Source organism: Trematomus bernacchii, unplaced genomic scaffold (assembly GCF_902827165.1).
Source record: "Trematomus bernacchii unplaced genomic scaffold, fTreBer1.1, whole genome shotgun sequence".
Taxonomy (NCBI): Eukaryota; Metazoa; Chordata; class Actinopteri; order Perciformes; family Nototheniidae; genus Trematomus; species Trematomus bernacchii.
Genome location: NW_022987689.1, coordinates 15,195,832 through 15,222,611, shown reverse-complemented (window position 1 = coordinate 15,222,611; position 26,780 = coordinate 15,195,832). Strand labels below are relative to the sequence as shown.

At 39.0% G+C, this 26,780-nt stretch overlaps 3 protein-coding genes across 3 annotated transcripts; 2 read left to right on the top strand and 1 right to left on the bottom strand.

The window, feature by feature from the left end:
- Positions 1-1,556: 1,556 nt before the first annotated feature.
- Positions 1,557-9,519, bottom strand: LOC117488396 (nuclear autoantigenic sperm protein-like). Its single transcript, XM_034137255.1, has 14 exons — positions 9,404-9,519; positions 9,157-9,267; positions 8,761-8,841; positions 8,557-8,678; positions 8,121-8,450; positions 7,957-8,042; positions 7,413-7,495; positions 7,260-7,333; positions 6,244-6,432; positions 5,580-5,752; positions 5,233-5,304; positions 5,038-5,112; positions 1,822-1,998; positions 1,557-1,709 (listed from the first exon to the last, which is right to left on the bottom strand). Exons 2-13 carry the CDS (start codon positions 9,255-9,257, stop codon positions 1,843-1,845), a joined length of 1,542 nt encoding a protein of 513 aa, XP_033993146.1. The 5' UTR covers positions 9,258-9,267; positions 9,404-9,519; the 3' UTR covers positions 1,557-1,709; positions 1,822-1,842.
- Positions 9,520-14,992: 5,473 nt separating this feature from the next.
- Positions 14,993-22,185, top strand: prdx1 (peroxiredoxin 1). Its single transcript, XM_034138077.1, has 6 exons — positions 14,993-15,063; positions 16,725-16,841; positions 17,705-17,858; positions 17,939-18,061; positions 18,749-18,879; positions 21,729-22,185. The coding sequence occupies exons 2-6, from the start codon at positions 16,736-16,738 to the stop codon at positions 21,809-21,811; spliced, it is 597 nt and encodes a 198-aa protein (XP_033993968.1). The 5' UTR covers positions 14,993-15,063; positions 16,725-16,735; the 3' UTR covers positions 21,812-22,185.
- Positions 22,186-23,225: 1,040 nt separating this feature from the next.
- On the top strand, positions 23,226-26,779 carry zte38 (zebrafish testis-expressed 38). Its single transcript, XM_034137715.1, has 12 exons — positions 23,226-23,294; positions 23,512-23,656; positions 24,283-24,346; positions 24,500-24,536; positions 24,624-24,644; positions 24,737-24,763; positions 24,861-24,928; positions 25,022-25,170; positions 25,264-25,496; positions 26,416-26,464; positions 26,556-26,599; positions 26,695-26,779. Exons 1-12 carry the CDS (start codon positions 23,244-23,246, stop codon positions 26,737-26,739), a joined length of 933 nt encoding a protein of 310 aa, XP_033993606.1. The 5' UTR covers positions 23,226-23,243; the 3' UTR covers positions 26,740-26,779.
- Position 26,780: the final 1 nt, after the last annotated feature.

The following is a 26,780-nucleotide window of genomic DNA, read 5'->3' as shown; positions in this document are numbered from 1 at the left end:
AAGCACTTAAGATATTCATTGCTATCGGGATGTTAAGAGCATTCCATGGAATATAACAGAAAGTGTATCTCGAGCCGGTTTCTCAAACTTACCTACCCCACCTTTAATTTGAATACATTGATCAGATAATACTGTAACAATATTCTGTCAATGATTTCACAACATGGTCAGACTAACATGCATCCTAAAGCTGCATTCTATGGGTTTTCCCTCTTCTGTCGTTCTATAGGTTTTAGTGCATGTAAATGGTCTGCAAGGGATAAAACCCCTGTGTTCCCTCCCCCTTCATCTGGTCTCTATATCCTTTTGCATTCTCAGCATTGTTGTTGCCATAGATATACTTTATCTGTCTCTGGGTTTAAATCAAACAGCAGCACTTGCGTTCATATTTATGCTGATAATGTGAAGCTCCACAGTAACTATGTACATTTACTCAAGTATTGTACTTATTTTACATTAGTATTTTCACTTAATGCTACTTTATACTTCTACTCTGCTACATTTCACTCTACATTGACAAACTATAATACTGTAAAGAGCCTGCAATAGTACTTGTACCCTTGATACTTGAAGTACATTTAGCTCATACTTAATTGTGCAGAACCATTACTTTTTGTACATTAAGTACATTTTGATGCTAATACTTTTACTAAAGTCAATTTTGAAATCGGGATCTCACTTGTAATCAAGTAATACAAGACAAATACATTTGTACTTTTACTTAAAGGGGACCTATCATGTAAAATGCACTTTATACATAAATATGTGTCCCCGGTGCGTCGGGAACTCACGCAGCGTCAGAAAATAAAACCCTCTCTTTTCCTCCGTACCCAAATCTTTTGAAAACGGGTACAACGAGCGGATACAGATTTGCTGCCGGACCCACAGAAAATTGCTATCAAACAATGCCTGACGTGTTTTGGACGTAAACTCGTCTTTGTTTACATTAGCAAGCCTCGCTAACACTCAGAGCTAACCTGTACTGTAGAGCACATGTGTTTAAAAAGCAGGAAATAAAAAAAAGGAACTCACCTTGTGATAAACCCGCAAGAGAAAAAGCATTTGAGCGCCATACTGTTTCACAAATAATCTTTGATGTTGTTTAGAACAGGATGGCGTTTTATCACAGCAGAATTTAACTCTCTGAATTCTGGTCAGGCATTAGCTCCGCCTCCTCTTTCTTTTTTCAAGCTAAGGACCCAAAATCCGCGTTTCTCTACCAGGGCTGCAAAAGAGGGGTATGAGCAGTATGAGGCATGGCTACAATGGGTGAACTGTTTGGTATTTTAAGCAAGAAACTTCACAGACATGTTTTGTATAGGTATGGCCCTACAATATATTTTCCCAATATAGCATAATAGGTCCACTTTAAGGATCTTAGTTTTTCCACGACTGATCGCAACCAATAGTTTGCACATTTATTTTTTTCCTTTTAAAAATGTGACGGGTAAATTGTTTGGGTTCCTTCTGCTAATGACAGATTGTACTACTCTTTTATTAGAGTCAAAAAATAAACCCACTGAGCAACTCTTTCAAGGAAAAAAAGAGTTCCAAGATTTATCAAATTATGTTTTTAATTTCTCTTTATAGGTTACATACGTGAACAAACACAAAGATCACTGACAAACAATATTTACAGCAGCAAACAGGCGTCGGGACGGAAGAGCTCGGCCTGTTGGGGGAATTCTTCTAAAGTCCAGATTCATTTACTGCAGGACGACAAGAGTGTAGGTTAGACTCAAAAACAATCCTGTGCACTGAATCACTTGTTCTGACAACACGGTTTTGCGACCAGGTTGTTGCCGTGCCGATAACTCTTACGTCTTGAGGTCAACATGTCCGTTAGTGTCCGTTGGCTTTGTCAAGTCCGTTGGCTTTGTCAAGTCCGTTGGCTTTGTCAAGTCCGTTGGCTTTGTCAAGTCCGTTGGCCTGACCGTCGTTCTGCTTCAGCTTCTTCGTCACGCCGCCCTCCTTCACTGGACTCTCCTCTGGTTTCCTCTGAAACAGACAGCTTTGTTCAGATGGAGACAATACATTTTAGCCACCCAAAGGAAAGGCCAATAAAAAACTAAATCCGTTTAAGTGTACGCTATATTTTACATCATCCTAACTGCTTTGACTTTATTTCAGACAGCCATTTATGGCAGGAAACAGAAGTCTTGGCCACCAAACTCCTTGGAAAAACCCCAGTAATTTAAACTTTTCCTTTCTGCTCAAATACTTCCTCTGGAGCTCAGAACTTTGCTGAGATGATCTTTAGGCTTCCATACAGAACACTGCACAGTGTGCTTGTGATCAGTCTACTGCAGTCCTAGAGGGCTTCAATCAAATGGCAAAGGATACGCAGCGTGCTTTGTTGTCTTAACACACAAGTGGAGTGAACTGCCACATGGACTTAAGCTGCATTCACATGATACGCAATTTGCTCTTTGCTCAGGTTAGGCGCAGTCTTGCAGTGAAAACAGCCAGTTAAATGTTGTTCCCATGCTAGCTTGCAGTTATCTGATTGGTTGAAAGGTAATCTATGTTGATATAATTTTAACTTTGAGTGCAGCGCTTTGGTCAATTTCGAGTGGCGCCAAGAGCAGCGCTTCTGCTCTCTCCATGGAAACAGGACCGTCAGCGCAGAGCCGTTTCACCGCTGGTCATGTGAAGGCATCTTAACAGTGGCGGTTCTAGAACATTTTACATGGGGTGTCAAAGGGGGGGCAAGAGGTCATGCCAGGGTGGCATCGGAGGGTGGACAGTACGTGGTATTTTATACTGTATATATAACCTATTTATTGTTAAATCATGCCCTAACACAAGTGTTCTTAATGCACAAGAGAAACAAGGTGTTCAGACAAACAAACTCAAATATAGTATAAAACAGCAGAAAATACTCATGATACCCTAGAATTCTGTTTATTGTAAGTACAATAAAAGTACTTAGTTATACTTAGTTAGGACCTATCATGCAAAATGCACTTTTGTACGTCTTTTATACATGAATCTGTGTCCCCGGTGTGTCAGGGAACTCACCAAGTGTCAGAAAACACAACCCTCTCTTTTCCTCCATACCCAAATCTCAGACATTCTCTAAACAGGGCTGCAACGGAGCTGATACAGACATTAATTTCTCTGACGTCAGAAAAGGGGTGCTCCGCCTATATGGGCAACTCTCCACCTATCAGGGGAATGGGGGGTTGGGCCACGGCCACTGCCGCTCGAAAGCACTGGAGACGCTGTAGTACATATGCCAGGCCTGTAAGTGGCGCTGTAATCTGCCACAAAAGCAGCGAAGAAGACTTCCCGCGCATGGTTGCCATGCTGTTTATTCTCCGCTGTGGACGCTCTGGCTCTTTTTCTCCCTCCCCGAGGAAAGCGTTTGCTCCTGCTGCTTTAATTCAATGCAATCCCTCCCCGTCGAGGCAAGCACTGTAATTCTCTCCGGTTAGTCCACCAGCAGATGACAAACACCCACCTCTCCGCCTCTTCCAAGGAACGAGGGGACCGTGCGGCAGAGTTTGTTAGATTTTTTTTCGCCGGTCAAAATGTCCGTTAAAGTTGAAATCTTCCGGACAAAATTAGAAAAGTGCCGGTCAAAGGTCTTCTTTGTTATTTATTGAGCTTTAAAACAAATGAATAATGACTCTATATAATAATATAAGAATAATACACGGAGGACGGAGCCTCTCTTTTCCTCCCCCTCTTCTGAGAGCCCAGCAGCTGATCTTTGAGCACGCCCCCCTCTCCTGCAGGGGGGCGTGGTCAGCTGCAGCTCATTTGCATTAAAGCTACGTCACAGAATCAGCCCTTGCAAAAACAGGGCTGGAAAAGAGCAAATAGAGCGAAATGAGGCATGGCTAAAATGCATGATCTGTTTGGTATTTTGAAAAAAAAAACGTCACAGACATGTTTTATATAGGTATGGCCCTACAATATATTTTTCAAATATAGCATGATAGGTCCACTTTAAGTACACAAATGACATCACCCATCTCTTGAGAGCTAAAGGTGACCTGTGCAGCAACACATTTCAATCAATATGTGTCAATACTAAGAGCCGCTAGATTGTGCTGCTGTAATGGAATATGCAAGGAGAATAAGAACATACCATGTGGTCCAGCTGGAGTCTCATCTGCCTCCTGATCCCTGCCCCTCTTTCTGACACTTCATCTTTATTCCTCACATACATTTCTTCTTCTTCACTAATGTCTTCATCTCCTCCTCTTCCTCCTGCTCTGACCCTCCTGGTCTCTTCATCTCTCTTTTCCTTTTCCTCTTTCTGTTCGTCCTGATCACTTCTCAGATATGTCTTTGTGTTGTTGTTGACTCACTCCAGCTACTCTGGCCTGCAAGAGTCTACTTGTGAAAAGCACTGGTACAAATGCTTGTATAACTTTACACGTTATGGCCATGTAGCTGATAAGTAGCATATAATAAATATAAAATCAGAAAGTATTTATCAAGCGCACACAGCTGTGTTTAGACCCAGTTTGACGGTAAAGGATGTATCCTGGTTTCATTGATCTGGCCTCATTGCTGTGATGTGTAATTTACGTGGATTTAATAGTACCGCATAGTTTAGCAAATAAAGTGATCGATCTCCCAGCTAGCGCTGTCTGTGTAGTATTTTGTAACGTAACGCCCCAAACAGCGCCCGTCTGTTAAACGCTATCGATTCAAACGGCAGCGTTTTATTCATATTTTGTTTCAAGCTCTCGTCCTTAGTAAAAACAAAACTAGTGGAAGGGGAAATGCTCCAAGGGGAATCTGATCCACCCTCAGGTGCTGGGACAGCTCGCTCCCTCTCTGCAGCGGTGTGTGAGCCGCGGTCTGTGAACGTCACTCCACAGTTTAATGCAGGGCCGTAGCTGCGTTTTTAACGGGCCTGGTGCATGGGTGTTTTGCACCCATGCACCAGTAAGACTCCAAAGAAGGAGGCGTGCTGACCGCTATCTACTGAAGGTAAGACACAGATTATAAGGAGGATAAATACCTCATACAAAGCCACTTCAAACTATCTCTTTAAAACCAAACGTGTAGCTCCCTCACCTTCTTTCTGACCAGGTGGGAGATGTCCGAGGCTGGAGATTTGGAGGCGTGTCCGTTGGTAGACGTGAACTTAATCTGGGTGGAGGACAAAAAAAGTCAGTAACTCTGCAAATAGTAAAACAAATAATCCAACCGTACAATTCCTGTGTAATAATTTCCTTATTACTCCTTCAGATACTCCACTATGTGATTTACCTTTGAGCTGCTTGAGGAGTCCCCAGGGAGCGCAGTGGAGCCGGGGAAGGCAGAGGAAGTGGAGCCTCCGTCCTGACAGGAACACAACATGTGGTTAGAAACAAGCCTTGTTCATTTGGTCTGCGATAAGTCTCAAAACAGGTCAAGAGTGTATCCAGTAGAACCAGACATGATGTGGCTCTTGTATTTAAAAGAAGAGATGACTAAGAGAAAACCCCAAATGTCTCTTCATATGATGAGGTTTTTCTAAGTTTTGTTCTTCGACATAATACATAAATATAATACCTCCACTCATCTACTCTTAAGATTTTATGTGTCTTAAACCCCACCCATAGGCCATAGCTCACCAGCACCCCCCTTGCTCCTTCAGCAGCAGCGCGGATTGTTTTCAGACCCTCTGTGGCGTCCTCCACCTTCTCCTGGATCTCTGGCAGCAGGGCCTTCAGCTCCTCCATCTCCTTCCTCTCCTCCGGCAGAGCTTCCGGACCCTCTGCCTTTTCCAACAGCTGCTTCAATTTGTCTGTCGGGGTCAGATGGAATTTAAGTATGAACATTAAGGCTCGCCATTTCAAAAAAAATTGAAACTGGGGGAGTTAAGGGACAGTGTCACCACAGTAGGAACAGATAGTGCGCACAATATGATAGCGGCTGCAAGAAGACTAACAGAGGCTGAGCCCAGCTGCTCCGTGACTTCCGCCTTGTCAACGCTTAAGATGCAATATAGTCCGTTTGACAGCTCATAGAGTCCTGTTGTCCACCAGGAAATGTTGAGTAGCTACAAGTTTTATGATAGAAGTGTATAGAACTAAGAACATAGAAACTTCCGGATGCCAACTTGCATATGTTGGGCAATTTGCACAATTAGCATAAGTTGCATATGCATACAGTTAAAAGATGGTTTGGCCGAGTTAGAGAATTTTGGAGGTTATTGAGGATGAAACCAAGCTGAGATGTTTTAATTAAGACACCCTCGATCATTCATCATCATGTTTTGCCGCCACCTGCGCTTACCCAGCCTGCTCTTGATGACGGAGCTGGAGCTGTTGAGCTCCTCGATGGCCTGGCTGTACTGCAGGTTTAGGGCGTAGGTGAGCCCCAGCTGGTAGTGCGTCTCTGCCAGCAGGCGGCTGTCTGGGTCCAGGTGCTTCACCTGCAGCTTCAGACACTCCTGGAAGTCCTCCATCGCCTGCGTGTAGTTCCCTAGAAGAGAGGCAGCATCTCTCAATAAGGACATGAGGACAGTGTCGGCTGGGAAAGGGGTTCAATCTTTCAGACATGTCCGTTTTGTTAAAACTCATTGGAGAGTTTTAAGAATTCAGGGCCCAAACTGAGGATTTTAATTTGTAGCCAATACCGCTTAAGCAAGTAGGGAACGATAGGGTGAAAATGCTTCCTTAAGCAAGTAGGGAACGATAGGGTGAAAATGCTTCCTTAAGCAAGTAGGGAACGATAGGGTGAAAATGCTTCCTTAAGCAAGTAGGGAACGATAGGGTGAAAATGCTTCCTTAAGCAAGTAGGGAACGATAGGGTGAAAATGCTTCCTTAAGCAAGTAGGGAACGATAGGGTGAAAATGCTTCCTTAAGCAAGTAGGGAACGATAGGGTGAAAATGCTTCCTTAAGCAAGTAGGGAACGATAGGGTGAAAATGCTTCCTTCAACAGCAGCAAACGGACACAAAACAAGAGTTTGAGTAGACAAGATTGAAAATGTAACAAAAGCTGCAAGGGTTGCTACCACCGGTTATTATTGTTTAACATTAACCATGGTGTGGACAAGAAAAGACATTTCCTGCACCATTTTCGGATATTTGATAGATCAGTTACACAACATCCATTGTGACGTCTGCACATGTCTTGTGTAACTCCAAAATCAATTTCATAATGATATTAAAACAGAAAAGCATTGGATCTCCATATTGAGATGGTAACGAAAAAGAAAATGTCTGCCATTTTGCATGAAAAGTGACAAACGTTAAATCAATTATGAAAGGAGTTGGGCATTTGTCCGTTTGAAAGACTTGTAACTACCTGATTCAGACGAAACTTCCCCCAGTTTCAGGTAAGTCTGGGCTGCCATGAGTTGGTCCTCTTTAGACTCTTTCCTTGTGTTAAAGAAAATGAAAGAAGATCAGTAAACACAGAAGCTGTATCCTCAGTCAATACAGCCGCTGTTTCCTTTACCTTTTGTAGATGACTTTCGCCACCTCCAACATCTCCCAGGAGAGCTGCAGGTTCCCCACCACCTCATCATCATCATCACTGTCCTGAAACACACATTAAAGAGGCCCGATTATGCTTTTGGGGTTTTCCCTTTAAATGTAGTGTGCCATCATATAGGTGTAAGTGCATGTAAATGGTCGGCAAAAGCTAAAACCCTAAGTTCCGTGAAATAGGGACATCGCTACACAACAGTCACGTTTCTATTGGCTAGCGCTCCAACACATTGTTTGTGATAAGGGGCGGGATATCTCTAAAACATTCACAACAGAGCCGGTCAGCTAACCAATCAGAGCAGACTGGGCTCTGGTTTCAGACAGAGGGTGAAAAGAGGTGCTGCAGCACAGGCAGTATGAGAAAAATAAAGAGCTTTTTGAACATTAAAGCATGGAGACATGTCCCAGTAGAGGAACAAAATACAAACATGAACCTGATAATGAGCTAAATATGTCATCTCTAACATCCTACACTTCTTTTTCGTGCGTAATTGTGAGCTTTGGTAAAGTACCTTCTCTCCAGCAGCGTCTCCTTCACCTCCATCTGTGTCGCCCTCCATTTCTGACTCTTCGCCATCTTCATCCTCCTCCTCTTCATCTGAAAAGGTCAATAACGTCATTAGTGGTTATCATTACAAGTAGTTTCAAATATTTTAAAAAAGGTCTGTAAATGCACCTTCCGCGTCCTCCTCCTTATCTCCCGATTCTTTCTCTGTCTCCATTTTTTCTTCACTTTTATCAAATTTGCTTTCTTTAACTTCGGCATTCTTTTCGTCTTTCTCTGCAGCGTCCTTATGCTTATCACCCTTTTCTGACTTTTCTACGTCTCCCTTCTTCTCTTCACTGTCCTTCTCTGAGTCTTCAGTTTCCTTCTCTGAGTCTTCAGTTTCCTTCTCTGAGTCTTCAGTTTCCTTCTCTGAGTCTTCAGTTTTCTTCTCTGAGTCTTCAGTTTTCTTCTCCGCCATGGCATCATAAACCTGAGCCCTCAGCTCATCTCTGGTCTTCTCTGTTGAAGTTTGAGAGGACAGTTAGGATGACAGTAGTAAAGCAGCTTAAACAATTAAACAAACCCCAATGGAAAGATGGAAATGACTAGTTTTGTTTTTTCTTACCATCCATGTTTTCTGTGCTGTCAACGTTGGAGTCCTTGGGTTTCTCGCCTTCATCCTCCTCCTCCTCCTCCTCCTCCTCTGGTACTCCTTCCAGGGCATTACCAAGGACAGAGTTCTCCATCCTACAACAATACGGTCCGTTAGGTCTCTGATCTTATTCCTACATTTAATTAAAGTTAAGATTGATGGACGGGGGGGGTTTACCGTGCTAAATCCAGCAGGGCTCTACCACACCAGAAAAAAGCCTCTCCACACTCATCTGCCGTGTCTCCATATTTTTTGGCTCTGAAATGAAAACAATACGAATTTGATCTACATAGTAATAAAGCTTGTTTATTTATAATATCTATAAATAACCATTCAACATAAATACATACTAATAATATTTATCTGCAAATATATTTGTGCTATTTTTATTTTAAAAATGTGGGGGCTTGATGTTACATTTTTCTTATAAGGATCATATACATATTGATGCAAGCAGAGGCGAAGCAGCACTTCTGACTAGTTTGTTTAAACCCATTATCTGTAGCTGTCAGAATTAAATATAATATTGTGTTTGAAGCTTTAATAGTCCCTTTTGTTAGTTGGTTAACTCACAGCAGGCCGCAGGCCTCCTGCAGGGCGCCCACCGCCTCCACCACCTTCCCCATCACCAGGTGCTTCTTGCCCGTGCCGATTAGCTTCTTGGCCTCCTCCATGTTAACTAAACTGGGCAAACAAAAACACTTTTTTGAAATTAAGAGTTTACAACGCAAAAGACGAACTCAAACACTAGTTGGTCCCGTATATCTGTTGTAAGGCGAATTTCTTGTGTGAAACATACACATTAAACTAAACAGCATACCTTGTCTTCGTTGTAACGGGCAAAATGTCAATAGCAGTTGTTGTCTCCAGCTCGCCCCTCTTGACTCAGAGCAGACTATTCCGTTGTTTCAATTTGGCGCGAAATATTGCTACCAGTTCCGGTCTACTTCCGCGTTCTGAAACCAGCGCGGGAGAATTCTTAAAGTCACAGAGCCAGAAATACAGCCATTCACAGGAAAAAATGTAATAAATATAAATATAAAAATGACGGTTTTGTTCTTCGGATGCATCATCATTTAATTTAACCGTGTAAAGCCTAACACACAAAACACGTCAGAACATTTTTATTAAAGTGTGTATTGCACCTTTTAACAAAAATAAAAAATATATATATTTGGTAATTATTTACATACATTTAAAAAACAAATATTGAACATTACATTTGTATGATTTTGAACATTTCAACTGATTTTGTTCAGATTTGTTAAACAGGAGCCCTTTTGCATGCTCTCTATTTGGCCTTGTGGTATGTTGTTATATTGTATACATACAAACACAAATTATGTTGAACTCTCTGAACTAGCCAATGCATTTTTTGAAGACATAAATCAATAAGTATTACGAATTATTATTTCAACATTGGAGTAATTAGCATGAGACTGGCTCACAAAAAAACACATAAATATCTACATTTCTACTTTTAATACATTTGAACTATGACATTTTAATCTTTAATTAGTTTGATTAAATTATTTAAAACGGTATTTTTAACATTGTGGTGAGCATAATGCAGACTGCATCATGAAATGCAATACAAGACACTTATTCTTTATACAGAATAATTGACTCAAATACCTGCTGTATCTTTGATATTGATACACACATTTCCAACACCATTTTTCTATGAAATAAGCTACAAAATATAAACTGATCAGAACTTGCTTCAATTCAGGAAATATTTATATTGAAATATCAGCAACAATATGAAAGTTATTGTCACCGTAACTTTTTCAATATTAGCAAAAATGGATTTGGCTTTTAAAAACACTATACTGCGTGCTGAGCCTGGGTAATCCACCAGAGGGCCAAAGACATGTATCACATTGCATACAACAGGGTTTTCAGGAAAGTACCAGTCATTTGGAAGATGTAGAGGTCTCAGAAATACATGTATCAATATGATACACTTAAGTAGATGATACATCATTTGAAAAAAAGAACAGTATGAAACTTGGGTTGAGTTTAATCTGTTAGCTGTCTTCACTTCGATATGAAACTGCAGAGATGTTGAAATGCATCATCCTTTCATTCTGGTTCTTTTCACAATACCTTATATATATAAATATATATTTGTATGGTTTTTCCCCTTTCAGCACATTTTTCTAAATTAAACATTTGCATTAAAGCTTCAGTACCCTAAAGATTAAATGATAAGATAATATATATACGTGTGTTTGTGTTTTCTGCATGTGTGTGTGCTGCTGTCATGTCCTGCTGTGAGGGACAAGGACTCCTCCTGCTGTCTCACTGTGTCCCTGCCTCCTCAAGACAAGTCTGGACCTGGCATCAAATCAAGCTCCCACTGTGACGATCCCATTGAGTCCCCTCACACTGCCATCATTAGAGACAACAGCTATAATTACCCAGTAAAATCTACCAAAACAACGAACCACAGCTCAATTACCTTACATTTTTTCTGTCAGTGCCAATTAGTTAAAGTGGGAATATTCCGGGAGGATATTCTTAGGTAAAGGCTAAGATTGAAGCTTAACGAAACATTAAAGGGGCCCTATTATGCTCATTTTCAGGTTGATACTTGTATTGTGTGCCTCTATTTTGATATGTTTACATGCTTTAAAGATCTGCTATCAGGCATATATTATGGGTCTCAAATATATAAAAATATATAAAAAACATGTCTGTGTTTTGCTCAAAATATCAAACAGATCACCCATTGTAGCCTCAAAGCTCAAATGCTTTTTCTCTTGCGGGTTTACCAGGTGAGTTCCTTTCTGTATTTCCTGCTTTTTTACACATACTCTCTCCAGTACACGTTAGCTCTGAGTGTTAGCGATGCTTGCTAATGTAAACACAGACCTTATTACGTCCAAAACACGTCGTGCATTGTTTCTGATAGCAACGTTTCTGATAGGGCCGTGGGTGTAAAGCCAGCCCACATTTCCGATATTACCTCATATCGGCAGCAAATCTGGATCAGCTCCTTTGTACCCCCGTTTTTAGAGATGTGAGTAAGGAGGAAAAGAGAGGTTTTGTTATCTGACACGTTGTGAGTTCCCTGACACACCGGGGGACACATATTTATGTATAAAAAACATCAAAAAGTGCATTTTGCAAGATAGGAGACCTTTAATGTTCAAAAAGCTCTTTATTTTTCTCATACTGCCTGTGCTGCAGCACCTCTTTTCACCCTCTGTCTGAAACCAGAGCCCAGTCTGCTCTGATTGGTTAGCTGGCCGTCTCTGTTGTGATTGGTTTAATTGAACTATTCATATCTTAAACTGCACTGTAACTTTTATCCATGTATTTTTTCTTTTAATGTTTATTTTATTATCTTTGCTTTTTAATGACTGGTTTAAATGCCATATTCTTAATGTCTTTCATTGTTGTAAAGCACTTTGAATTGCCTTGTGTTGAAAGGTGCTATATAAACTTGCCTTGCCTTGCCTTGGTCAACCGCTTAGAGATGTCCCGCCCCTTAGCCTATCACATACAATTTGTTGGAGCTCTGGCCACTAGAAGCATGGGTGTTAGATAGTTATGTCATTATGTTACAGAAGTAAACAAAGGAGTCCAATGTACTTGTTTCAGGCAGACAGGGACAAACGCGTTACAACGGCCAAAAACACTTTTATTAGGAGAAACGCTCTGCAGTTTCAAAAACGATGCACTGGAAAATGACCTTTTATTGTCTTATTTTAACAATGCGATCACATGATTTCTTCCAACATTATTGCAGATCTGCTGTAAGCTTGTCACTTCAAATATACTGACCAAACACTTTCAATATTGAAATAATCCCCAAACATCAACAAACATCAACAAATATCGTGTCCCTGTTTCTGTTGTTTTTGCAGCGTTATTGTTTTTGCAGTGTTTTGTTTATTCAGCGCCTTCAGTAAACACTGTGCATGTTTCGTCAAGTAGGCAAATGTTTTTTAAATGCTGCGTATGTGTTGTATGCGCATGTGTTTTGGTACATTTGTGTTTCCATATTTACATCGTTTTACCGGTAATACACATTTGATGAAATCCTACATTTTTTTTAACAATTAATGTTTATCCTCACATAAATGCACAGCACTGCATGCATTGGATCAAAACGACCAATACTATTCAACCGTTTTTCATCCATTAAAAAAAACTGTTGTGATGATCTGCACAGTTTAATGTGAGCAGGATTATGGACGGACAGGGCCCTTCAAACATCCAGGTGCTTTGCAAGCAGCGGTGGAGCAGATGCACTAATTATTGGCATATTGTGAAACAGGAGATGAACGCAGGGCAGTGTTTGATCATTAGCCCACCACGGTGCTTCTAACAGGATGTTATTGTCTGTCCCCCTCTTATCTAGACCCTTGATGTGTTGCCCATGGCAACCGCATGCAAAGACCTCAAAGGGTATCAGCGGAGAAAGGAGGCGCAGTGGAGGGGCTGATTGAACAGATAACAGCCTTAGGAGACAGACTCGGTGAGGTGACCTAATACTCTCAAATGCTGTGTTGAGAACAAACAGTAGAGCTTCATTTTGTGAAATACATGTGTCTTCATCTCCACTAAGGTACTTGATTTGTTATGGAGTCAAATTTGGCTATAAGATCTTACATTTGTAGTGAGGAATTTAACATTAGGGTCAGAATCAGAATCAGAATCAGAATACCTTTATCGTCAGAATACCTACGCTAAGAAGGATTCAATTATGATGAAAAGCAATGGTAAAAATGAGAAAAAATATTATTATTATTATTATTATAAAATATATTTTCCTTTTATGGCCCCAAAATGTTAATAGCTTCAGTAGTTAGGAACACAAAAACCAATAAAAGAGACATAACCCGGAACCTTTTTTTTGTTTTACGGGTTTAACAGGCATACACTTAATATTAAACAAACTAGAATAGTTTTTCTAAAAGATTATTTACAAATCATATACCAGTATTTATAACAGATCCCCTAACAGGAAATGATATGCCAGAAAACGGTGCCAGTCAGTGTGACCAAGCAGACAAAGTTAGCTGTTCCTCTTAGCAGTGGTGAGGAGGAAATGAAAATGAAATATGCCTTCTGCAGCCCCCCGATTAGTACAGTATATGGTAGAATAAAGTCGTTTAGGGAATGACATTCCAGGAAACATTGAGGAAACTGGCTATCCTGTGCAATAAAAATTGGTTTTTCTATAGGTTTCCCCTTTCCTGTTGTGTGTTATATACTGAATGTGGTTGTGCATGTTAATGGTCTGTAAAGGCTAAAATCCCTGTGTTCCCTCAAGAGGGAGTCGTCTGTTGTCGAAAGTCTCTAATTATCATAGATTTAGTGTATTCATTTTTGCTATGATTTAATTCTACTTTGAAGAAATTAGACTTATTTTCTTAGAACGGGAAACGAGTTCCCTAAGATCCTTCTGAAATATACTCTGCTGACAATTGACCATCAATGTGTAAAATAACAGTTAAATGTATTATGTTAGATCATGTTTATCTTTTACAAGGCTACTTTTAAGGGTCTCAGTCCTGGGAATCAGTAAATCATTGATAAGACACTGAGATGCTGCAATATAGAGCCAAGGTTGCAGCTGCAGTCTGCATGGGTTTTTGAATGTCTATTCATGATGACAATGTGCTGGCTCCGTAACCTGAGAGAGGTTGAGCCATGTGATGAAACCTCATGACTCTGTGACCCCTGCATGGCTGTTAGCTTGGATTAGAGAAATGCATGACATCAAATAACTGCTCTGCTTTTTGGGTTTTAAATGATTCAGTGTTATGTATCACAATTGGCGGTTGAACTATAATGTAGGCCCAGGACCAAGCCCAGGGTCTCACATACCAAATGTCACTCAAAGATACACGTAACAACCAGGAAGATGCGCAAAATGACCACAAAAAAACATGAAATGACTAATAAAAACGAACAAAACAACCTCAAACAAATAGAAAGCGACCACAAAGACACACACAGTTAAAGAAGAGGAAACAACGAGACTTAAAATTATTTAAAAAGAGATTAAGCAACTACCAAAAGAAACAGAAAGGGGCAAAACAACCATAAAGAGACAAACAAAATTATAACAAAACACACAAAGCAAACATTTAAAAAACCTTTTGCATTTCTTATTAGAAGGGCCCTTTAAATTACATCTGCCCATGCATATCTGACTTTTAATTGGATGAAATATAGAGGGATTAAAAAATAGGTGTGAGACTGTAACATTAATTGTGAAGAGTACTTCCTTCTGTGGTTTCACACGAGCTCACAATTTCCCAGAAAAGTCATAAGGAAAAAGTGCTAAGTCATGCTGTGTCGTGGGAGGTTGAGGTTGATGCTGGAGGACTGAAGTTGGTTGTGATCAGTTATCGCGAGAAGTGAGTCGTGCTATAAATACCGCATTCGAGCCTCTCACCGCCTGCAGTCCGCTCTCCTCTTCTCGCCTGCTTCTGACTGTGTGGTGAGGTCAAAGCTGAGGTATGTGTTGTAGAATACATTTAATTACGTGCTGTTTTACACTTTAAGTTTTTTTTTGTAAGTGTTCTTTTGTAAGGTTTACTTTTTGTTTTTAGTTGAGTAAGAGTATTAGGCTGCAGTTACAGTTCAACAAGTGGTTCTTCACTAAACTATGTAACGTTATTGTTAATTTAGAAAGTTTTCTTTAAATTTGCTTCGAGAAATCACGTTAATTTGTTGATAAAGTGGAAACCGAGAGACTAACTCTCGGAAAGTTTCGGGAGAAATCGACCTTTTTTCGAGTTTAACGTGAATTAAATGAAGATAAATACCAAAACGCACTCGGGGGATATTAGCCTACTTTAAATTTGACCATTACAAATAAAATGTACCAGAAATTTGTATCAAGAAAAAAACATATTAAAAATCAGTGCAAGGCTAAATCCTACATTTGCGGAAACACCTGTGCGATATTTAAAACAGAAGTTGAAATGGTTCATATGGTTGGCTAAATATACATTTGCGGAAACACCTGTGTGACATTAAACAGAAGTTGAAATGGTTCATAGGTTTCGGTGGTGTTTTGTGTTTAAGTGCTGGGTGCTTAAATACTGTAATGGCGGTCTGAGCTAACTGGGTGTAGAAGGAGCCTTAAAGACACATTTATTGTATAACAGCTTCCAACAGACACAATGTGTGGTGGTACATTTAAAGTTTAGCAACACAGAAAAATGACTCTCTTCCACAATATAACAGTGTATTGTAAAGAAGTGAAAGAAGTACTCACATCCTCTTCTTAAGTAAAAGTAGGCTACTAATACTACAGTCTTACAATTCTCCATTACAACTAAAAGTGGGATATGTTATTTAAGTAAAAGTACAGAATTATCATCAGCTAAATGTACTCAAATATCAAAAGTAAAAGTACCAATTGTGCCTCTTATAAATGTGTTGTATTATTATAGAATATTATTTTATTCTGTTTTTATCATTAGAAAATAGATACGTTTTTAAATGTTGTAATTCGTCAATATTGAGCACTTTTTGGAGAGTACTGAGTAAAGAAGTAGTTAATATATATCATATAAACATGTATTTGTTTAAAAAGGAATTACAAATAATGTAGTGCAGTAGAAGTACATAAAAGTAGCAGAACATGGAAAGACTCAAGTACTCAGTTACATTCAACCACTGGTATTGTACACTGTATTACACATTTGTATATATATGTCATTGATTTTGGCACAGTTCTATAATAACTGCTTCACCATTTTCGCTGGAACTGTCCATTTATTAATACTTTTTTACAATAAGCTGATTTATTGTTTTTGCCCATTATAATTTTGTAGAGTCCAAGATAACGTCAGCAGATATGATCTAAAGTTAAATCATACAAGACAAAGAAAATAAACATTGTATTAAGGAAGTTGGAGTGGGACAATGTTTTGTTCATAAACAATCACCACCATGTCAATTGATTATCAAAATTAATTAATTCGTTTTTTTGCTTTTTTTGACAGACATCATTATTTTAAAATTGATTATTTCTTTAGGTTATTTAATGTAAAACTTAAAATGTTTGGGTTACAACGATTTCAGTACGCAAGCATGAGTTCTTGAAATGCTGTCATTTGGAAAAGAGATTGTGTAATACATCAACGTTTCCTTCTTCCGTTATCCAGTTAGACTGAAGATGGCTGCAGGCAAGGCACACATTGGAATGCTGGCCCCAGACTTCACAGCTAAGGCGGTGATGCCAGACGGACAGTTCGACGACCTGAAGCTGTCCGACTACAGAGGTAAACCTCCACCTGTGTCTCCTCCACCCCTAGAGTGGAGGACATGCTTTGATGAAGCTCTCTTTTTGACTGTAATTCACTTTGCTTTGAGATCCAACAATTGTTATTTAGACATTTATTTACACTTCTAAAGACCAGCATGAAAAAGCGTGCAATTACCTTATAGAGTAGTAGGGGAATGACTCCTAAAACTTGGAAATTAGTTAGCATTTTATCTCTTCCACTTCCCTCATCTTCAAGATTAGGGTTTTGAAGGTATTTTTGGTTAGAGGCCTGTCTGTAGTTAACACAAACTTTAGATATTTTATGTTTTGATCTATGGCATAAAATATGTCAGTAAATACCTCACTCGTAAATGTAAGAAGCTTATATGTGTCATATTACATTTTGTATAAACTGTAAAGCTCCCTGAGACAAATATAAAATGTGTGATATTGGTCTATATAAATAAACTTTGATTGATTTAAACAGAGGTTGCTAACAAGTGACTTAATAAAACTACTGAAGGCATCACGCCAAACATTAGCCACCTTTAGCTTAGCGGTGGTGACCAAAAGTCATGCTGACGTGATGTAGTTCATTTATAGCCGAACGTTAGCTTTCAACGCTTCAAAAATCACAAAGTGGAGATAAAATGTGGACATTATCCTGCCAACAAAATGTGCAAGTATCATTAAAGGCTCTTTGCCAGAGATATTATTTTTGCAATATTCTGAAATCCAATGGAAAAATCCCATTGCATTTTGTTGAGGGAGCTCTTGAGATGCTAACTTCCGGGTGTCTTCATTTATACATCATAGAAGCACCACTGTATTGTGATACATTTACAAAAGCCTTACTTGTTTCCATTTCCTTTGGTGCAGGGAAATATGTTGTCTTTTTCTTCTATCCGCTGGACTTCACCTTTGTGTGTCCAACTGAGATCATCGCTTTCAGTGACGCTGCCGAGGACTTCCGGAAGATCGGCTGCGAGGTCATCGCCGCCTCTGTCGACTCACACTTCTCCCATTTCGCATGGTAGTTACCAGCTTGATTTCTTAAACAGCAGATTTTATGGATTCACTGTTGCAAAGTCCTCACTTTTTCTTACCTCTTAGGACCAACACGCCACGGAAGCAGGGCGGTCTGGGTGCCATGAAGATCCCCCTGGTGTCTGACACTCGACGCACCATCTCCACAGATTACGGTGTCCTGAAGGAGGACGAGGGCATTGCCTACAGGTGGGTTTTACAATACAGAGTTTAAATATGCTTTGAAAAAGGTTCGAAACAAGGAAACATTGTTCATTGTTTAGGCACAATTTAAAAAATACACAACAGATAACTTATTTAAAGCTTTTACCCAAAAATATTCAGAATGTAATAGAGCAGTGGTTCCCAACCTCTTTCTCTTTGGTGACGTGTATCCCTTGAGCTGTTCTTTAAGAACCCCCCCCACTCATCGGTGATGATTCACATACATTTTTTCTTGTGTTAAACCCTTTGTAATCGTATTTAACCCAACCGCTCCTTAGATGAAATTCACTTGTATAACTCACCCTTAATAAAAATCAATTTAGACTTGACATTAACACTTATTGTGAGTGGAAAAATAATAATATTAAGACTCACTTCTAGCACTGTCAACATCTTTTGTTAGGACTAGAGCTTTTACCTCTGCATCTAATCGAAAATGACCCCTGCAAGTGATAAACTCAGGGGGACAAAGATCGGAAGATTGACTTGATTGAGCTGCATAAGAATGAACCTGTGATTTTGCTTAAAGTCGTTTTTGTAGTAGTTGCTGTTTCTCGCTGAGTGAGATAGCAAAAATTCAGAATATATCATGAAATTCACAACCATTAAAATGCTCTTTTACGGGACTTGATTGTTTGGAGACTGATAACCTGCTCTTTTTCTCTCTTTAAGGGGTCTGTTTATCATTGACGACAAGGGCATCCTGAGACAGATCACCATCAACGACCTGCCTGTTGGACGCTCAGTCGAGGAGACCATGCGCCTGGTCCAAGCCTTTCAGTTCACTGACAAGCACGGAGAAGGTAAGGTTACATTATGCAAATGTGTGGCACCTGTGATGCATTTTACCACGTATTGTAGCATCCAGCTTGAGTTTGACTATTCTGACACTAAACATTTTCAAAATTGCTTGAAATGTTATATTCTGTGAGTGGTGTAATCACTCTCACCTCACTCTCCATGACCCAAATATGGATATTTTAATAATTTAAAATGTAAATATTTAAAATGTTAAAATTAAAATGGGTAAACACACTGCTCGCGTTTAGTTTTGTACTTAAATTACCCCAAATGTTTCCAACAATTTAAAACCTAGAGATGTGTGTATTTTCAATCAAGGTAACAGAGTGTTTAATTGTGTCTCCAGTATTGGCAACGTTGTCCTAAAAAAATTAATATACTTATTTACCATGCAAATTAGACAGGCAGTCAGTGCCTCTGTATCAGGTACAGCCAATGTACTGTTCCTATGTTCACCTAAAGCCAATTCAGACACCATGTCACAATTCCTTCTGATAAATGCTAAAGACCTGGAAGACATTATCCAACATCTGAAATCCTCCTCCTGTAGCTTCGACATCATCCCGACAGGATTTTTCAAAACTGTTTTTCATTGCTTGGCCTCAGATATACTACACATAGTAAACAAGTCTCTTCAATCAGGTGTATTTCCACAGGCCCTGAAAACTGCAATAATTAAACCGCTCCTAAAAAAGCATAACCTAGACGAAACCATAATGAATAACTACAGGCCAATATCAAACCTTCCCTTTTTAAGTAAATTTATTGAAAAAGCAGTTTTTCAACAGTTGAGTAATTTCATGTTTTATCTGACGGTTTTGATGTGTTTCAGTCGGGCTTTCGACCTAACCACAGCACTGAGACTTAACTTGTTAAGGTCTTAAATGACATCCATTTGAACACAGACAGTGGCAGAATATCGGTGTTAGTATTATTAGATCTCAGCGCTGCCTTTGATATTGTTGACCACAACATATTGCTAGACCGTCTTGAAAACTGGGTGGGAGTTTCAGCAACAGCTCTAAACTGGTTTAGCTCCTACTTGAAGGACAGAACTTTGTCTCAATAGGCAATTACAAATCAACCCTGATAAATATGTCATGCGGGGTTCCTCAAGGCTCCATCTTAGGACCTTTGCTTTTTAATATTTATATGCTATCTCTGGCTGAAATTATTAAAAAGAGCGATCTAAGCTATCACATCTATGCAGACGACACCCAGATTTATTTTAAAATTACACCGGGAGACTACTCTCCGATTAGAACACTGAGCAAGTGCATTGAGCACATCACTGACTGGATGACTCAGAACTTTCTCCAATTGAACAAGCAAAAAACTGAGATAATTGTTTTTGGAGCAAAGAAGGACCGAGTAATCACAGAGCTTCAGTCGGCAGACGTAACTCACAAAGCAAGAAATCTGGGTGTAGTGATGGACTCAGACCTGAATTTTAACAGTCACATTACAACAGTCATTAGGTCTGCATACTACCACCTGAAGAATATATCAAGGATTAAAAAACTAATGTCGCAACAGGATTTAGAAAAGCTTGTCCATGCTTTTATTTTCAGTAGACTCGACTACTGCAATAGTGTATTCACAGGGCTCACTAAAAAATCTATCAGAAAGCTGCAGCTGATTCAGAACGCTGCTGCTCGAGTACTCACTGACACTAGAAAAGTGGATCACATCACTCCGGTTCTGAGATCATTACACTGGCTTCCAGTCTGCCAAAGAATTGATTTTAAAATACTACTGCTAGTTTTTAAATCACTAAATGGCTTAGGACCGAGGTATATAGACGACCTACTCCATCACTATGAAGCATCCAGGAGTCTCAGGTCTTCTGGGTCGGGTCTGCTCTCTGTTCCGAGAATAACCACTAAACATGGAAAATCAGCTTTTAGTTATTATGCCCCAACAATTTGGAACAAACTGCCTAAATCGTGCACGTCCGCCGAAACACTTCCTATTTTTAAATCCCGACTAAAAACGCACCTATTTGCCGCTGCTTTTAATTGAGCTGCCCATACTCACACTACAGTATGCCTTTTTAGTCATGTATTCTGTACCTGCTGTGTTTATTTATTTATTTTATTTTCATTATCTTTGCTTTTTATGCCTGTTTTTAAATGCCTTTTTAATAATGTATTTATGCTGTATTTGTTCTTAAATGTCTTTTGCTTTTATTGTGTAAAGCACTTTGAATCGCCACGTGCTGAAAAGTGCTATATAAATAAAATTGCCTTGCCTTGCCTTGCCTTACCAAGTTTTAAGCTACATCTTAAAAATACAAAACGTTAGCCGTTAGCTTGTAGCCCACCCATCCCATGTCCACAAGAGAAACACAGTATTTTACTGCAAAACTGCTTTATTCAGCATTTTTGCCTTTTTTTTTTATCAATGTGTCTGTTTGTTCAGAGAGGGGTAGACCTCTGCAGATAATTCGGCTCCTGAAGAATAACCTTGTGAACAGTGACAAATAAAAAGAAAACGAACTGGAAGAATTGACAGCGATGACAAACTCCTCTGATCCCATACTACTTCACAACACAACCCAACTCCATCTTTGGATATTGTTTTGATTGAGGGACCCCAAACGGCAGAAATTACCTATTGTGCATTTGACAGTATTACTTCTAGTACAAATAAATCCAGAGTTGTTTGTTTGGAAAGGATTTTCAACATAGGCCTACTGTATATGTCAAACAGGGAAAAGACCAGCCAACAATATGATGTTTTTCCTTGCTTTGAATCCGAACGAAATAGATGTTAAATTATACGTTTGTCATGTTTTTCCCATACTGTTTCATCTACCGAGCCAGGACTCATTACAGGCTTATCTTTTCAGTGTGCCCAGCCGGATGGAAACCAGGAAGTGACACCATCAAACCCGACGTCCAGAAAAGCAAAGACTTCTTCTCCAAACAGTAAAAAGGCCAAGCCCAGAGTCTGCAGCCTGCTATAGGAGATTTCATTTAGAGATAACATTTCGTGAAAACAATATTTAAGTCAGTCCCTGTGCCTGTGGAGGACTCGTTGTGACAGTTTTTGTAGTGTTATGTTGTGTGTACAGTGAAAAGTGCACTTATGACCAAAGTATATCAATGTGCTAGTAATGTATGCTATTTTCACTTTCAGACTGAGCAAAATGCCTGCTTGTTCTTTCTTATCCTTCCTTACTGTTGTTTGATGCAAATTGCCATTCAATTTTTCATTTGAATGAAACCACAAGCACCTCTAAATGATGTCGTACTTTTTTTTTTTACAGTGAGCTTTCATCAAAATAAAAACATTGTTTACAACACTCTCCTAGAGGAACATGTTTACTTCAAACTTCGAGGGGAAATGTTGGTGTTACTATATTTATACGATAAATATTTTCATGGTATATCTAGTATAAGTCAGCTGTTTTTGTGTGTTCATGTAAGATGCCCTAAACACTTTCTTAATGACAGTATTTTATTGAGGTAGTATGACTTCCTTTAATCTATCACATCTATAACCTCAGTGAACAATTACTGCACATAGTCCAACAGATTACTAAATGGAGGAAGATAAACTGCAATCTATTATAATATGGAGGCTTAAGTATGTCCATTAATGAAGCCAATGAGTAATCATTATGTTCAAAATAAATTTGCATTCCCTTGACAGGTTGCTTAATTGTTGCCAGGTGCTCTCAAACACTGCCTCACACAGGTGTTTTTACTTAATTTAGCTGATAAGACCTCTTCGAACACCAACTTTGAATCTTTTAATATGCAGTTATAACATATTAGGTGTTTTTGCTGCTATACTGTTAAGAGTAGTGTTGGCAACTGATGTAACTGGATGGACATTTCAGTGAGTTACCTTTCCCTTATTTGACCTAAATTTGCACCTACACACTTTCACCTGTGATTGAATGCCTTGAAAAGGTAATATTTCAATTTTGTATTCATTAATTACCTATACTTATTTATTTCACAGGCGTTTTAGCTTAGATAAAGTAAAAATGTGTAATTAACATCAGTCAATTCAATGTAAAAATGACTTCCGGTTATTTACGTACAGTAAATCCGACAATGTACTGTTGTTGTACGGCACGCAGATTAGTGGCGGGAAAAATAAACAAAGATATCCTGCCTAATGTATAGGTCATTTTTGTGTTTTACTAACATAAGCCTAACTTGTTAAGACTTCCGATAGGCGTTTTAATACAACATCGCATAAACATATTAAAAATGAGCCCGTGAGGAAAGGTTTCATTACTTTAATAAGCGTCTGCGTCACTATCTGATATTGAATGTGTGTAGGCCTATTCATCTTGTTAGCTTAGTGTTAGTTTAGGTAATTAATCAGTAGCAATAGTGATAAGGTGAAAATGGCTGCTGGGAAGATGTGCACCAGGAAGAGCAAGGAGGAAACTGCCGAGGTTTGACCACAACACATTAAAGCTAAAAGTAACATGTTTACCATTTGTTTGAATTAGTGTGTACATCTATAAGTGTACATTAACTTGATGTTTAAGTAAGCTCTGGAGGACATTTTACGTAGACAACGGCGCCATCGTGTGGGCCTTCAAGTCAAATGTAGCTCCTGTTTTCTCCTTTACTTAACGTCTTTGTTTGTTCCTTTTAATGTTTTAAAAGTGGATAGGATTGTTCCTGAATGACTTGAAAACGGAGCAGGAGTCTCTCGTTTTTGTCAAGAGGATGATGGCGGTGGCGGTGTCCTCCATCACCTACCTCAGAGGGATCTTTCCAGAAGATGCCTACAGGTCCAGATATCTGGAAGGTAAATATTAAACACCCTCAAATAGCCTAGAAGTTTAGGAAAATAAGAACAATTCAGGCATTCATCTCTCAATGGGTGCGTTGTTGTTGTGTAAATTGTAGGCTACCCCTAGCTGTACTGTGAACCCATGAACATCTGAGAAGAATATACATTTTTAGGACTTTAGCCAACACGTAAAGTAGTATACACTTAATAAAAGGCTCTTACATATCTAAACTCTAAACAGATGTATGTGTTCTATAGGATGTATGTGAAGACATACTGTACATCTGTTTGCACTCCAAATATGTATTTATATTACAGTATTACAATATGGAGTAAAATACTCCAATCCACTGTACAAAAAATGTTACATATTTCTACTTTCAACCTTTTTGTCACTTGCACTATTTTATTTTATTTCTCCTCTGACTATTATAATTTCTTTGTATGTCTTAAGTTTCTAGTATGTTGCATTGCTGGAAGAGCCTAGGACTTTTGGGTTGGGGACTGGATTTTGATTGACAAACTATGGTGTAGCTATTGTGCATATAACAATATTGCCTTGAACTTTATATTGTCTCGGTGGTAATCATTGCTCTTCATCAAAAAGTAATACATGCTGTTTTATTCTGCCATTCCCACAGATTTGTGCATCAAAGTTTTGCGTGAAGACAGCAACACTCCTGGTGCCAGCAAGGTTGTGAAATGGTAATTACAAAATTCCTGCCTTAATGCTCCCATAATAAACATTAGTACTGGCCACATTAGCTAGCTCAAGGCGTAGCGAGCTCAAGAAGTAGGAAGTCGGCAGCGATAATAAGCACTTGGAGACTGAAGGTCTAATTATTTATTTTTTTGCAGGATGATGGGCTGCTTTGATGCTTTAGAGAAGCAGTATGTAAGTTAATGCATGCGTGAATAATTTACATTTGTATAATATGTTTTCTTTTTTTTTACTAATTTTCAATGTTGTCCTTTTTAACAGCTCCAGGTTGTTTTCATTGGGGTAAGTCAATCGATAAAGCAACATTTAATGACAACACATTGCTTACAAGAAGAAAACAGAACAATAACTCCGTACATGTTATTGCAATATAGGTGTACACCAATCCAGATGAACCTAATGTAAGTCATTTTTAAAAATATAAAAAAATAAACAGAAACCCAATTTTGTCAGATCCCAGATCATCATTGAAATACATTTATTTTTCTCCTTTTGCAGTGCATTATCGAGTCGTACCAGTTCAAATATAAATACACTGAGAAGGGGCCTGAGATGAACATACTCAGGTTAGGATTATACTTTCTATGTTTGAGTAAATAAATTAGAAAAGGCTTCCACGTGACCAAACTGATGTCGCGGTTACCTCCATGAAACCTCAGGAACAACGATGTGGAGATGCAGGTGACATTGGAGGACACCAAAAAAGCCTCAGTGCTGCTCATCAGGAAGCTCTTCCTGCTCATGCAAAACCTGGAAGCCCTCCCCAACAACGTGTACATCACCATGAAACTCTACTATTATGATGACAGTAAGATTGTGTCTCTGCCCAAACAAATAAATAAGAATATTAGCGTCATACCTCGGATAATAGGAATCATCTCCTTCTGCTCTTCTTTCAAAGTCACCCCGGCCGACTACCAGCCCCCAGGCTTCAAAGAGGGCGAATGTGATAGCCTGTGGTTCGAAGGCATGGCCGTGCACTTCAAGGTGGGCGAGGTGCAGACGGCGTTCCACACCTTGCTAGTGCGCGTGTCAGCCGAACAAAGCCGGCTGGAGAAGCTTCAAGAAGGGAATCACCTGAGGGACAGCAAGCAGGATTCTCTGAGACATCCTGCAGAGAGCGAGACCATCGAGGTGGGGCAGGAAGGAGGATTTTTAAAGTGCTGGAATTAACTTATATTAGTCTCACTGTAAACTGGCACAAAATTCCCTTTTTCTTCTTTTTTGTTGTAAATGATCCTAAAAATAACTAAATCTAGCTTATTCATGTTAAACAAATGCACAAAATGACTATTCGTTTATCAGTTAATCATCCCGTGGTACCTTGAATTCTACCACGGGATGAAATATAGTATACGAAGAATAAACTCCCAATTTCGCAAACTCCTAATCAACTAGTGCAGTATATTCCAAGACCCATTAGGTTGTAAGCTCACTACTTCCCAAACTCATGTATAATTCACAAAAACCTTACTATTTAAAACACTTTGGACATGCACAAACATTAGCATGCCTGCCCAAGTGTGACACTGTTGGTTTGAGCTATTAGTTGATTTGTATGATTTAATAGTCAAACATTTATTTTATTTCTGTAATTTCAGTGAAGTTAATTTGAGTAGTCGTTCACGCTTTTATTTTGAGGGCTGATTCAGGCACCAGGTGGTCTGGGTATTTAATGATTGACAAGTGAATACCTTTGGAATACCACAAAGGCATATTTTGTTTTTACCACCCATTATTCATTGTACTTTTTGATCGTCTCGTAAATGAGACATGGATTATACTGCATGAGTTGTGTGAGTTTGTTAAATAGATATTTTTACATAATGCAAACCCAATTATCAAGGCTTCCTCAAGGTTTGTTTGAATCTTTGTTCACCCTGGAGGTGAGAAAACGTTTTCTTCAAGAATTCAAGTTTATCGGGACTGAGTAATTAATTGACCAATGGTCGTTTTTGTGGTTGAAGTATTCATTTAAAGTCATCTCATGCATCAAGGTTGTTTTTCTTGTTTGCTGTAAGTTCCTTTAAATTGTTTTTAATACCGATTACAGGACCCTCTTGAGAAAACATACGACGAAGAGGATCTGCCTTCTGAAGATGGTAAGTCTTTGCTGCTCTCAAAACTGTAAATCTGTAAAAAAGGTATCCAAACTTATCAAAACGTTAACACTGCTGACTATCCTTTGAACAGAGTCTGCTGCACAGTTCAAGAAACCTAAAAAACCCATGGCAAAGGTACAGTTTAACTAGCAGAGGCATAATTATATTGAAGTATTCAGGTTACCGAAAAATGTGACACAATGAAAACTTGACTTTCTTTTTTATCTTAGAGAAATGCAGCTACCAGAAATCTGTCGCGGAAGAAGAGGATTTAGCCACAACATCAAACAATATAATAAGCTGTCAGCAATGAACA